Raw genomic sequence first — 14,429 nt, forward strand, 5'->3', positions numbered from 1 at the left:
TGAACATTTTGTAAACGAAATATATTTTTCTTTTGTTATCGACAGCATGTCGATCCTGCCTTCGAACGCCGTAGCTATTTCCGTGATGATAAAGTGCGCGTCATAACCGGATAAGTTATGAAATATTATGGGAATGCAATATGAACCTTTATAATTTAGATTACAATTTGAGTGCGCGGGACCACGGTAACGACCGGTAAAATGGCAATGATCGCGTACCCGCGTGTCATCCGACGCAAATGGTTTCTCGCAAATGTGACAACTCGTCGCGCTACGATATGCCTCCCACTGCTCTCTCGACAACGTTTCCATGGGGACATTCGCGGAACAGAATTTTTACTTGATGCGCCAAGTCTTCGAGTTGGAGTTTGCCAAACGAACCATGCAACGCAGTCTTCGCCGCGACGAAATCGATATATCGATAACGCGTCGTCGTAATATCCGATGTTAAATACCTCGTGCTGCTGGTAAGTGTACAATGCGTCTTCCCTCTCTGCCGGTTCCATTCGCCGTAGTACGCACTCAAAGTCCGCGTAAACGATGAATGGAAGTGGTTCCTTATCCGTGTGGTTCTTGAATTCGAGCCACTTGTCGTCCTCGCTCGGCAGTCGGATGGCGCAATCGTTCATTTTTTCGCAGTCCGTTGTATGTGACTACAATCTTTCAGACGAATTGAAGTAATGTAGGTATCTGCAAACGGAAAATATGATTTTTTAATAAACAATTTTATAAGAGAAATAATAAAATTTGTTAAAATACATACCGGTCGCAAAAGTATTTCTTATGTCCGTATTTATTCAGTTGCGAGCTCACAAGACGGGACAGATCTTTGATGTACGCGAAGTGCCCCGCGTTGTCGTCGCGCGGATCCTGCATGTACAATAGATTTGCGTGCTTCTCCATCTTCCTTGATGTCAGCCATATCGGGAGAATCTCCTTTTCCTTGATACCGTAGACGTTGATTGAGATGTCGTTGAGATGTTCGAACTTGTTAATTTGATTCAACGTCATCGGAAACGTAATGTCTTGCAAATTTAACGCTGTCGTATAATGCGGTACGACAATTCCCGATTTGTATTCCTTTCAGCTGGATGCAGAGCCGCGATCACCGACCACGCATTTTCCTTGGACATTGATCACCGCTCGCTTTAATATAATTTCCCGCGGTAATTCGATGTAACATCCCGCGTGCATTGGATTATATTTGTTCACGTTTACAGTCAAATTTAGAATTCGCGACAACGCCCATCCACTGTCGCGTTCTTGGAATTCTTCGAGCGACACCAACGTGGGTTCGATAATGTACTGCTCGTACCATTCGTTCAAATTTGACACTCGAAAGAGTTCACTATTTTTAGTGTTTATACTTTTGTTCGCGCGTTTATCGCCCGTCACAAACTCGCCGTTAAATGCAGTGTTCACTTTCACACTATCATGTCTTTGTAGAATATCTCGCACTCGCTCGAGCACTACACCAGCGTCTTCTAAAAATTGTCGCGGCTCGACTATAATCCACATTGATCACCACACCAGTCAATATATGGTATTCAAATGCTGTATCAATCTCTCGCCAAACGAGAGATCCAGTGTCTCTACTCGCGTACTCACCACCAACGTGCACGAAACGTCTTTCTAGTTGTATTTTTGCATCCGCGAGTCGCGCGATCCTCGCCACCGCAGATTGTCTATTTGCAACGGTGAGTCGAGGACGCTTAACACGGCTAAGTTCCTCGAGTTGTTCGATGCACTCTTCACATCGTTGCAACCATGCGAAACACTCCACCAAGATAGCGACTTGGCTGCACTATTCCAGCAGCTCGCTCTAGGCTTTCCATATTGCAAAATCTTGATTCTTTTAAATTGTTGTACTGTCTTATCAAAACAATTTTACATTTTTTTACTTTCTTTTTTTCTTTTCTCTATAGCTTTAACTCGAAGCTAGTATATAAAGCGTTGTATTTTCGACATGTCCGGAGATTGATGCGAATAGAACAACCATATATGATTATCCTCGCTTCTTGGAATTATCTCTGCTACTTTTTGCCGCGAGAGAGGTAATAATATATTGTATGCGTGTCCTCTATAATGATAATATGTGCACGCTTCCAGAATTATTTCCGCTCTCTCAGAAGGAGCGGAGAAGCAGAGAGTCGAATTGTAGCGTCCCTTAACTTTTGGACGAGGAATCGGGAAATGGGGAATTGGGGTATAGTCTCTTTATAAAATACACCGCCACGTTCACTGATAGATGAGAGATTGAATCCCATAACGGAGAACTTGTTAATTCTTTCAATGACCTTTCCATATTGTTTTTATATCACATCACACTCTTCCACGGAGCATATGACTTGTTCACAGTTGTCTTTTTTCAATTTGTGCAAATTGGGCACACGTTGCATGGCATTATCACACAGACGGACTGTTGGCAATTGGAGCAAAATCGGCTGTTTAGCGCATTGAGAGTATCCATCTCGTGCTTCCTAACGGCATACAATACTCCAATGTCAGTGTCCGCCAAACGAACCATGCATTCGGCACACAGAGTTAGTGCATCATTCGTTGAATAATAAAATTGTATTGAACAATACTTTTTATTATTATTCAATGCAAGGAGTTCCGAACGGGTAACAATTTTTTCTGCGTAATCTGTAAGATCATCACTTTGATCACTTACGTAATTGCTATCGTCAGACAATGCGTGCTCTTCGTCTTCAATATCAATGTCAATATTGTCAATATTGTCAATCTCCATTTCTTCTTCATTTTCAAACACTTCGTCCACTATATTCACAAAGTCTTCCTCATCCATATTAAACACATATTCTATTTAACACATTATCCATTTTCACCGTCAACTATTTTTTTCACACACATTAGATTTCCATCTACTGTGATCCTGCACACCCCATGACCCATTATATATCATCGACAACCTCTTTGTCCCTTTGTCGGAGCATCATCATAGGTCTCCCCAATTTGTTTATAGCAGCCGGAGTATCGGCGCTTCTCTTGACACGCCGCGACACGTACGCCCATTTCTATGAAGAGTTATCTTTTCGCGGGCTCTTCCTAGAAAAAAATTTGAACGTCATCGCGCTCCTTTGCGAACATGTTGCTACATGTTTGATTGCAACAATGAAATTCCTAGAAAAAGGGGGGGAGGAAGGGGGGTAACGGTTTGCCATGTCAAAAATTTATGCGATCAGTCCTCCATCGAACGATCTGCACGACAAAAAAGGTACTCCGCTCCTCTATCATTCGAACAACACGCAATGTATTCCGCCAAAGGAAGCAGCGCACCGTACAATGGCGAAAAACAAAAGAAGGAATGTAACGCGTAAGTTTCAACTGCATTTTTTTATTTTTTTCTCTTTTTTCCAATATTGTGCAATATTATATATTTAATTTCCACAGTATTTCGGTGGAGCGTCGCGCGGTGCGCTTACTGAGCAGACGTTACACTCTGACGGCCACGGGTTACAAATATTTGGAAATTGGAATCAACGTTGGTCCACCGAGTTACGTGGAGATCGCTCTGGGAGATCATCGGGGACAGGAATTGATATTGTCTTTCGAAACGTGGAAGGGACTCTACGAGCAGCGATGGAATATCTATAAATTGCTGCTAAATGATTACAAAGACAATTTTATAAGCGTCGGAACTGTTAACTGTCAGAATTTGTCTGATGAACGACGTTACACTCGTACGTCTTGAATCTTTGAACGTACGCGTAACGATGATCGAATCGACGTTACGTCGAATGTTTGCTCTGAACGAATGTATCGATGTGACATTCGATCGACTCGTCAGATTCGTCGATACGATCGATATCAAGTATACGCGATTCTCCAACATCGCGTCTGTTGTAACAGATCCCGAGGAAATGCCGAATGCGATACGCGATTACGATATCTTCGATAGACGTTAACTCGTCGGTTGCGAGCTGTTAGCTTTAGTTTTTAGTGTATAAGAAAAAAACATGTGAATAAAAAAATTTCACACTTAAAAATGTATTCAATTTGTTTAAAAATATAAACATATATAATATGCAAAAAACATATATTTCTTTTATTTCTTTCTTCCCCAGCATAAAATAATTAGAAAAATAACATTCGCCATAAGAGAGAGAAAGCAACGGAAGAGATAATAAATATACGAGAGAGAGATATTTATTTTTTACTCGGTGGGGGTGGCGGCGGCGGCGGGCGCGGTGGCGGTGGCGGCGGTGGCCCCTTCCCCCGACATCATGTCCATGCGCCCTGTCCAATTTTTTATATCATCTTCGTTATTTATCTTTTCGTAATTATTTATCACGGTGTTGAAGGCATCAATCGTCGATTCAATCGCACGCTGTTTACGTTCAATGGCACTGGGTCGCCCAACACGCGCCGTCCCCCCCTCCCCCTTACCCGGAGCTCATCGGTTGCGCGCTGTTCCCCCCGCACATCGCACCCCCCTCAACGCTTCTGAGTTAGAGTCGGTGTAGTATACCTACTTGTATATTATGATAAATATTACTCGGTTTATTCTCCATTCTTCCTTTCAATTCAGCGGTTTCAGGTTGCGCTGCGATAACGAATCGCGTGCCGACGCATCTTGTCGCGAATAATAATATCACTCATAATAATAAATTTAAATTACTAATATTAGTAATATTTAAATTAGTAATATTTAAAAAAATCTCCTTAAAAAAATAATTAATTTTAAATAAATAATTAATTTTAAATAAAATAATTAATTTAAAAAATTAAAATTACAAAAAAATATCAAGACAAAACGAGATACCTTGGTGGAAAGAGAGAGAACTTAAGAAAAGAGGAAGGAAGAGAGAAGAGGAAGGAAGAGAGAAGAAAAAATGGTAAGAGAGAGAACATGATGACAGCGACGGCGGCAGCGACGGCGGCGGACCCTGCAACGTTACCCCTCGCTTCGCGGACCCCGCGTCATATTCCATCTCCTCGCCCCGCGGACTTCCACCTCCTCATCCCGCGGACCCCGCGCCTAGTGACACACTTCCCTCCTCCCTTGCCCCGCGGACCACGCATCCATCTTATGGAGTGCCCCATCGCGGAACCCCCGTCTGCCCCTCTATCCCCCTTGGAGCTCCCGAGTTAGAACCGGCCTTATATAGCTACTAACGCGCGTCAAGCTTGTGAAAAGTTGCGTAAAATTTACGGTGACAATGCTCTACATGACGCACATCCTCCCTTCTTATTCGGAGGTTCGGGCCATGCTTGATGCAATCTCTCTTATTGTGCTCCAGGAGGATTATTTGTATATTTGCCAATGGCGTTGGAGGATGTCGCCGCTGCAGTCCGACCTACATTCATCGAGAGAATAGGACCATCATCTCTCTGAAGTATTGGTGGAGATTTGAGAGAATACATGTATATATGTATATTGTAATATATGTGTATCATTATACATATTGTTGACGTGTTATTCTAAACACATTATTTGCGATAAATATCATCACATGCCTCGGTAATCGAAGGGATAAGATGCCTGAAAGGATAAGATCCAGGTTCGATTCTTGACTGAAATGGTATTTTTTTGCAAAATAAATTACGAGTTTTTATGACTTGTTCGTGGTCGAGCCCCGCCGTGACGCACACCCTCAGTAGATAAGCACAGGGGGTCCTAAGCCCCCCGGAGGGAGTGGGGGTGAGGGGGGGAGGGAGGTTGTAGAATTCCCAGGGGGTTCGTATCCAGAGGAATATCCTCTTGAGTCAGGAAGAATGATTTTCTTTTCTCAGGGGGTTCGTATCCGGAGAGCATGGTTTTCTTTCCTCAGAGGGTTCGTATCCGGGGAGAGAAGATGGATCCCTCTGGCGGTCGTCGAGATAGGTTTATCCTTCTCGGTCGGTAAGGCGGTCGCGGGATTTCCCCGGGTCGGTTTCCCCCGTCCTCGACGCCGCCCTAGCGTTTTTTTTTCGCGCGGTCCGGCGCTCTCCGCGCGACTCCCGGGGCGCGTCTTCGACGCCGCCATAGCGTTTTTTTTTTCGCGCGGTCCGGCGCCCTCCGCGCGACTCCCGGGGCGCGTCTTCGACGCCGCCCTAGCGTTTTCCGCGGAGGATCTAGCGCGTCCTGTTTCGCGGGATGCCGCGGTTTGTCACGTCGCCTTAGCGTCTTCCGCGGGATGTGACGCTTCCCGCGTCTGGGCATTTTCCGCGGAGTCTAGCGCGTCCTGTTTCGCGGGATGCCGCGGTTTGTCACGTCGCCTTAGGCGTGTCCGTGTCTAGACGTTGTTTGCAGGATGTTGCGGTTTGTTACGTCGCCTTAGGCGTGTCCGTGTCTAGACGTTGTTTGCAGAATGTTGCGGTTTGTTACGTCGCCTTAGGCGTATGTGTTTTTCATAATGTTGCGATCGACGCGTCGTCGAGGCGATTCGCGTCTGAGCGTTTTCCGCGGGGTCTAGCGCGTCCTATTTCGTGGGATGCCGCGATTTGTTACGTCATCTTAGGCGTGTTTCATGTCTAGGTGTCTATGAGGATATAGCGCGTGCCGCTTATCCTGTTTTGTAGAACGTTGCGATTTGACGCGTCGTCGAGGTAATTCTTTTGAGCGATACTTGTCGCCGTGTGTTTACGATGACGAGAACCGTTAAAGTAGCGAATCGGTGCCAGCTATGTGAGACACGAATGATCGACGACGATAAGATGTGTTAGTGCCATTCACTGGATGACCTAACATCTTCTCTATTGCGAAATGTGACGGCGTATCCATCGATCAATGTGACGGAGTACATCGTGAGAGGGCAATACACACCGATTTCCAATCAATTAAAGAGGCGTGGTTGTCGATCTCCGCCTCAGCGTGAGATTTCACCTAAAAAGATAATGGAGGCGTGTGTATGTCATCACTATCGAGGGATGGCATATAATCTTTTACTGAAGGTACTCTACGAAAAGAAGAAGCCGATCGAGATTAGCAGATGACAGGAGTACATGGTGTTTGTACATGGAATTTTCACGAAAGCGGCTATTACGATGTATTCAACGATAACGACGAGATGTTTTTTTGCGCTCATCGCAAGTATTGCAGAAAAAGCAGTGTCGTTTCGTCAGCCGCGTACGAGGAGGAGAGAAAAAGAAGAGAGCGTGTTGGCAACAATTGGCGCAACTAAGTGTGCGCGCATATAAGTATGTACTATAATCGTAATATAACTATGGATTGTATATATGAATATATAAGAATAAGATTAACCGCGAGAGAGACGGAGTTTTTTCCTCGTTCGTTTGCGTATCGCGGGGGACGAGAGGCGGATCGGCGACGCGTCGAGAGTCTTCAATTAGCGATACCGAAGGTGACGTTATATTATCGGGAACGTATGAGAGACGAGAGGTGGGGATCGCGCGAGGAGGAAATCGTCGCACGAGTGTTAATAATGAGAAATTTAATGTGCGATATCAAGGGCAACGGTATTGGGAATGTATGAGAGATGGAGGTCACGCGAGGAGAGAATCGTCGTAGGAGTGTTAATGACGAGAGAATATTTTATTACTCTATTGTTGTATTATTTTATCAGGCACGTAAAAAGAGGAAAGAGCTATTTGTAGGATGTTGCGGTTAGGCGCGTTCTGTGTCTAGACGGTTTCCGCGGGGATCTAGCGCATCCTGTTTTTGCGGCAATGGGAAGGCGCACGTTCTGATTATGTAGGATGCCGCGCGATTTGTCATTTCGGAATGTTGCGTTTTCGATGCTGCCTCGGGGTATATATCTAGTCGTGAGAGGCATTTTTTCCCATTGTTAGAACGTATATTGTCACGTCCCAGCGCCGAGAGTACCTCTAGTCATGTCTAATGTAAATTTTTTCAAAATTTTTAATTATTTATGACTGACTGTGTTAGGAGACAGCACCGTCAGGTTTTTAATATACACATAATAAAAGAATATACCGCTTAAAGTTATTTAAAAGCTTATACAAAATGGCCGCTCCTTACCACAACCTTATGGCGCTACTACAGCCTTAATGTTCCTAGTAAATTTTCCCTAGAATCTCACTAACAAAAAACAGAACATACTGAAATCACTTCTCCAGACTGTTCAGTAAAGAAAATAGAGCTTAATATCGCATCCTTATATAAGCATTTCCACATTAACAACAAAATTTCAACAAATAGTAAATAATGAATAAAAACAAATGTAGGAAATAAACCCTCGCCCACGTAATGCACGAAAACTATAACGAAACATTTACACAATTACACAATTATCGGTACATTGTAATATCTTTATTATCAATTAATAAACAAAATCATATAATTATATAAATAACAAAATACCAACCAATTTCTTTATATCGTCAAATATAATTTCAGAAATTAAGAAACTCTTGTATATCAAACACTTTCACTTTTGTTCCATTTTAATAATAAATATAAAAGTTAATAACAAAACTAATAACAATAGAAAGGATATGAATAAGGAATAAAAGTCATAATGACAATATAACAAAATCCATGACAAAACATTTATTCAACAGTTCACCTGATACATATCCTTATTTCAAGGATAAATTTTGTTGATGTCCTTATATGGATATCTTTTCCTTACATGAATACATTCTCCATCAAAAATCATTTCGAAAATATAATTATAGTTTGTGGTTACGATTCTTAATTCTCAAGATATAAACAAAATTAAGGGTATATGAAAGCACACACACATGTATACATATATACATACATTATACATTTCCTTATAAGATATAGTTTTCTTTATGAAATTATATAAACAACCCGGATAGAAACATATTTTATCTCAGAAAAGAAATTCTACGATTTAAATTTCGTTTAATAAAATTTATAAATAAATAAATTATTATATTAACAAATAATTATTATGAAAGATTTGGACAACACATAGGAAATCCTGCAACTTACCTCATTACACATACCTACCTAACTCGCACCGTTTAGAAGATATTTAAACAATTATAAACTTCCTTACATACACTTACTTCAAAAACTCAAATCAGTTCAGCAGGCAAATCTCCGTATATAAACCAGTTCAACTTGTAGAAACCTTCATCCTAGACTTATATTTATAATTGTTACTTCCCTTTTTTCATTAACACTAATCCTATGGCTATGACAAAAATCTTGAATATTAATATGCATGGAAAACTACCCTAACAATTCAACCAATCACAATCAGAGCCATTTTGTATCTAAAAACATTTAATAAATAATGTATTACAAATGTAAAAAGAGTTATACTGATATATTTTAGATATACTAATTATATGATGTAATCATTATTATTATAAAAATTGTAAAGTATATCTAAAACGATATTGCGATAAAAGTTTAAATTCAAGCAAACTATATGAAAAGGAATTATTATAACGAAGTATAACTCTTTGAAAACAAAATAGGTCGACCGAATAGTCATAAGTATGACTCATGATCAGTTTGAAAGCAAAAATAAGCCAACGTTAAATGTCAAGGCCGCCATAATATTTAGTCACAGGTGTGACTCATGGTCAGTTTATAAGCGAAAGTAGGCCAACGTTAAATGTCAAGGGCGCCATAATATTTTAATACCACGAGTCATCGCTGACTCATAGCAAATGTAGACTAAGTCGATCAATAGAAAACTATGTCAAGGACAACTAGAAGGTCTTAAATGCGTGAATCATAGCTGACTCATAATGAAAGGCTTTATTCAGACCTGTAGAATCATAACATTGGAATTTAGGTCACCCCTACTTCCATGTTTTGGCAAAATATAAAAACCTCAAGCGACGATACCTTGGGGCCTCTTTTTCGCGCAGGCATTCACGCATTCATTCATTCGTACCCACTCGCGATTCACATCCACGGACACTTACATTTTGTTCGCATTCTTGTACGCGCACGTACATTTTTGCACTTGTATTTCCACTCGCATTCGCTAAATATATATATATATATATATATATATCATTTATAACAGTGAATAAATTCCAATTCAAATACCACAAGTGTGATATATTATTCCTTATTCCCAAAATCGAAAACTCTTTCCTGAAAATAAAAGTCATTTCGACATTCCTGTTACCTATTTCCTTCGCAGTATCTAATCCTGAGGTTTTACCCTCTTAACCGCATGGAAAAGAATCTCACAAATAACGTGTGAGTGTAGCTGTCGAGGATCTGTTGACTTCGGCCCCGTGCGATCTACCAGGACCTCCCAGGACGTCACAATATGGAAGAAATCGCGCTTAACGGTGGTTCATCTTCGAGCGAGAGCGACGATTCGCTTTTACGCGCGTTCGATCGTAACGTGACGTATCGCGAACTCGACGACGATCGTTGCGAGTTGATTATCGAGAGTGACAATAGTTTAGAGTGTTACGAGACTATCGCGTTTGGCAACGACGAGGAGCGGCGAAGGAAGATGTTCGCTGGAACGTGGTCACGTATCACTTGCGACGAGGGATCGGTACGGAGAGTCCACGAGAGAAACTGTGGATCGACACGTTACTCGCTCTGAGCGATAATCTACGAGAGAACAGCGAGAGAGAGAAAAGTTCGAGACGTTAAATTCGTTCCTACGGACGGTTGGGGTAACACAGTATGGGAATAGTTGCGATATGGAGAAGAGTCGCGATCTTCTCGAACGCGCGGCGGGGGTTGAAGGGGTGTGCGCCTATCGTATTTGGGAACAGGAGTGTATCGAGTGTCTCGAGGTCTTGAGAGATAGATGTGAGAATAGAGTCGATTCTACGGTTACCGGAACGATAAATTCTCTGGTCTCTCGAGTAGCGCAATTGGAGGGTGTGAGATTCGCTTTGAGTCGACGTTTTAGTTACTTGGGTGCAGGATACGGTTCGAAGGGATTCGAATAAGTGGATATCGAGACGGCTTTCGCGAATCGCGTACGAACAGGTGCTGTGGTAAACATCGAGTACATCGAACCTCGACGGTTTCTCGAGGACGCGAGAGCCACGGTGCTCGAGCGAATGCGAGTCGATCTCGATCGCGAGATCGATGCACGCGTGTTTAAAGGTCAACACCGTGTTTCACGTGGAGTTCGTCGCGAATGATAAGAGCGCTGTTAAGAGCATTCGCACGAGGAATTGTCAACTATTCGATATGTCCGATCTACGAGAATGGTACGACGGAGATGTTATGAATGTTGTTCTGACGTCGCTGGAGGAATTTCAGGAACGCGATAGCGGTTGGGCGTTACTTCGAATATTAAATTTAATGATCAATGTAAATAAGTGTAATCCTATGCATGCTGGATGTTGGATGTTACTTTCTCCGAAGATAAGATATAAGAAAGCCGTGATTAATGTACGTTCACACGATAACGCGTGTTTCGCGTGGGCGGTGATGGCCGCTCTATATCCCGTTGATCTACACTCGGATAGACCGTCGTCGTATCTTCACTACTCATTGGTGCTGAATTTTGATGGTATCGACTTTCCTGTGATTTCCTACGAAACATCGCTAGATTCGAACGTCTTAACGATTTGTCTATCAACGTATTTGCCATTCGAGAGAAAACGGGGAGGAACAATATCATGATTGTTCCTTTGTCGTTTACGGGGAACAAAAAGTCTACGCACGTAAATTTGCTCTATCTGTATCTCGAACGAGCAGCGCGGTGATAACATCGGTCATTTCGTATGGATAAAGCATCTGTCTCGACTGTTAACGTCGCAAGTAAACAAGCATAAGGAAAAAAATACATATGCGATCGGTAAACGTAAGAGAGAGATTATGCTCGTCGCGAGATAAATTTTGTATTAATTATAAATTGTATTTTTTCATATATCTACATTATTTTTATTCAGACGATAAATTGGTCGCGCATAGCGTCGAGTGCGGAAGAGCGAACGACTGCGCCATTATTCTTCCGAGCGAGGACGACAAGTTGTTCTCTTTTCACAATCACGACAGAAAGGAGAGACTACGATTCGTCGTATATGCAGATCTGGAGTGCATCTTAGAAAAGGAAGATCAGTGGGAGTCTCGACAATAGATTCGCCTATCAACACCACAAGGCGTTTAGCGAAGGCTATTATTTGCGTAGCACGTACGGAATTGTATCCGCGTATAGATCTCGCCGAGACGACGTCTGCGTCTCGTGGTTCGTCGAGGAGCTGTGCGCTCTCGCGTGTCGCGTGAAGAAGATTCTGTGCGCGAGCGTACCGATGTCGGAGCTCACGCCGAACGAGAGAAGCGCTTTTCAAAAGGCGACAAATTGTCACGTGTGCGGAAGGAGCTTTGAGTCGTACGATATTCGCGTGCGCGATCACTGTCATCTTACCGGACGATACAGAGGACCCGCCCACGCGAGCTGCAATTTGAATTATCAGAACGCGTTCGTTATTCCCGTTTTTTTTTTCACAATCTATCCGGTTACGATGCACATTTGATTATTAAGGATATAGCGAACGCTTTCGAGGGTCGATTTGTTACCATTGATTAAGAAGAATTACATCGTGTTTTCGAAAATCGTCAACGATTCGGCGTACGGAAAATGGAAAACTTGTGTTAAGCTACGTTTCGTGGATTCGTTTAAGTTTCTCAATACTAGTTTAGAAAAAGTAACTTCGTATCTAGATCGGGAAAAATTGAGGATCTCGCGATTCGAATTTTCCGATCTCATCGCGGAGGATTTCGAGTTGCTCACGCGGAAGGGCGTATTTCCGTACGAGTACACCGATAGCGTTGATAAACTGTTAGTGACCGAGTTACCGTCGATCGAAGCCTTTCACAGTTCTTTAACTGGCGAAACTGTGAGCGTTAGTGATTACGAACATGCGCGAAGGATATGGGAGCGTTTTCACATGAAAACTCTCGACGAATACAGCGATCTATATTTGAAAACGGATATGCTTCTCTTGGCGGATGTTTTTGAAAATTTTCGAGATACTTGTATGGAAAGTTATGATTTGGATCCAGCGCATTATTTCACATTACCGGGATATACGTGGGACGCTATGTTGAAATACACGAACGTTCGATTCGATCTGCTTACCGATATCGATATGGTGATGTTCGTAGAGCGCGGTATACGCGGCGGTTTAAATCAATGCTCAAACAGATACGCGCGACTTAATAACCAATATGAATCGTTATATGACTTGTCTCAGCCGTCGTCGTATCTCATGTACTACGATGTGAACAATCTCTGGGCCATATGCGAATCTTTACCGTATGCGGACTTTCGGTGGGTCGAGGATGTCGAGGGTCTCGATATTATGTCCGTGCCATCTGACTCCGATATCGATTATATTCTAGAAGTCGATCTCGAGTATCCGCGATATCTTCATGACGACCACGCGGATCTTCCATTCTGCCCGACGCGCGAGAGACTGCCGAGAAATCGAAACGAAAAGCTACTCACCACGCTCTACGTGACGCGACTTGTAGGCGCTGACGATTATCGCAATCTTCAGCAGTGCGTGCGACACGGTTTACGCGTGACGAAGATCTATCGCGCATTGCGGTTCGCGCAGTCTCCTTGGTTGCGCGCGTACATCGAGCTCAATACGAAACGGAGAACTCGCGCGAGCAACGAGTTCGAGAGGAATCTGTATAAGTTGATGAACAATGCGGTTTTCGGCAAAACAATGGAGAACGTGCGCAATTACGTAGACATGAGACTCGTGATGCGTTGAGACGGAAGATATGGCGCGGAGGCGCTGATCGCGAAACCGAATTTTCACAGTAGGAGCGTTTTCGACGAGAAATGGCTATCGAGTTGCGCAAACTCTAGGAGTTTAACAAACCAATCTACGTCGGTATGTGCATTCTAGAGATATCCAAGATGCGATTGTATGATTTTCATTATGATTATATGATGCCGCTCTATCGCTCTAAATGCAAAATCATGTACACGGATACCGATAGCTTGATATATTTTCTGGAATGTCAAAACGTTTAGGAGAATATGAGGCGAGATATCGACACCAGCGATTATTCCGACAACAACGCGTACGATATACCGCGCGCGAATAAGAAGGTTCTTGGTTTGATGAAAGACGAGAACAACGGAGCGATCATGACGGAGTTCATAGGACTTAGGGTGAAGATGTACGCTCTGAGAGTTTTGGGAAAGAGCGATACGAAGAGAATAAAAGGCGTCAAGAGGAATACCGTCGCGAAAACGATAACGTTCGTGGATTTCGCGCGTAGCTTGAACGAATCATCGCAGCAATCAAGACGTCAGGCGTGCATACGCTCGATGCTGCACGAGGTTTACACGTATCCGAACTAAAGCTAGCTTTGAGTCCTCACGATGACAAGCGATACTTAATACCCGACTTCACCAATACATTACCGTGGGGCCATTATAAGATACCGTTATTAGATACTAATGTAGTATAAAAAATTTGTACTAATGTAGAATAAGTAATACTGTCTTTATTCATTACAATACAGCTGTTTTGTGAATCCAAGAGTTATGTGTATTGTCCATTTCTAA

General features: G+C 42.7%; 1 protein-coding gene across 1 annotated transcript; it reads right to left on the reverse strand.

Moving 5' to 3' along the window:
- Nucleotides 1-1,083: 1,083 nt before the first annotated feature.
- LOC148937184 (uncharacterized) lies at nt 1,084-1,518 on the reverse strand. The gene has a single exon (XM_089073902.1). The coding sequence runs from the start codon at nt 1,516-1,518 to the stop codon at nt 1,084-1,086; it is 435 nt and encodes a 144-aa protein (XP_088930028.1).
- Nucleotides 1,519-14,429: the final 12,911 nt, after the last annotated feature.

The sequence above is a fragment of the Pogonomyrmex barbatus genome, unplaced genomic scaffold, assembly GCF_055798465.1.
Source record: "Pogonomyrmex barbatus isolate J1 unplaced genomic scaffold, ASM5579846v1 scaffold16, whole genome shotgun sequence".
Lineage (NCBI taxonomy): Eukaryota > Metazoa > Arthropoda > Insecta > Hymenoptera > Formicidae > Pogonomyrmex > Pogonomyrmex barbatus.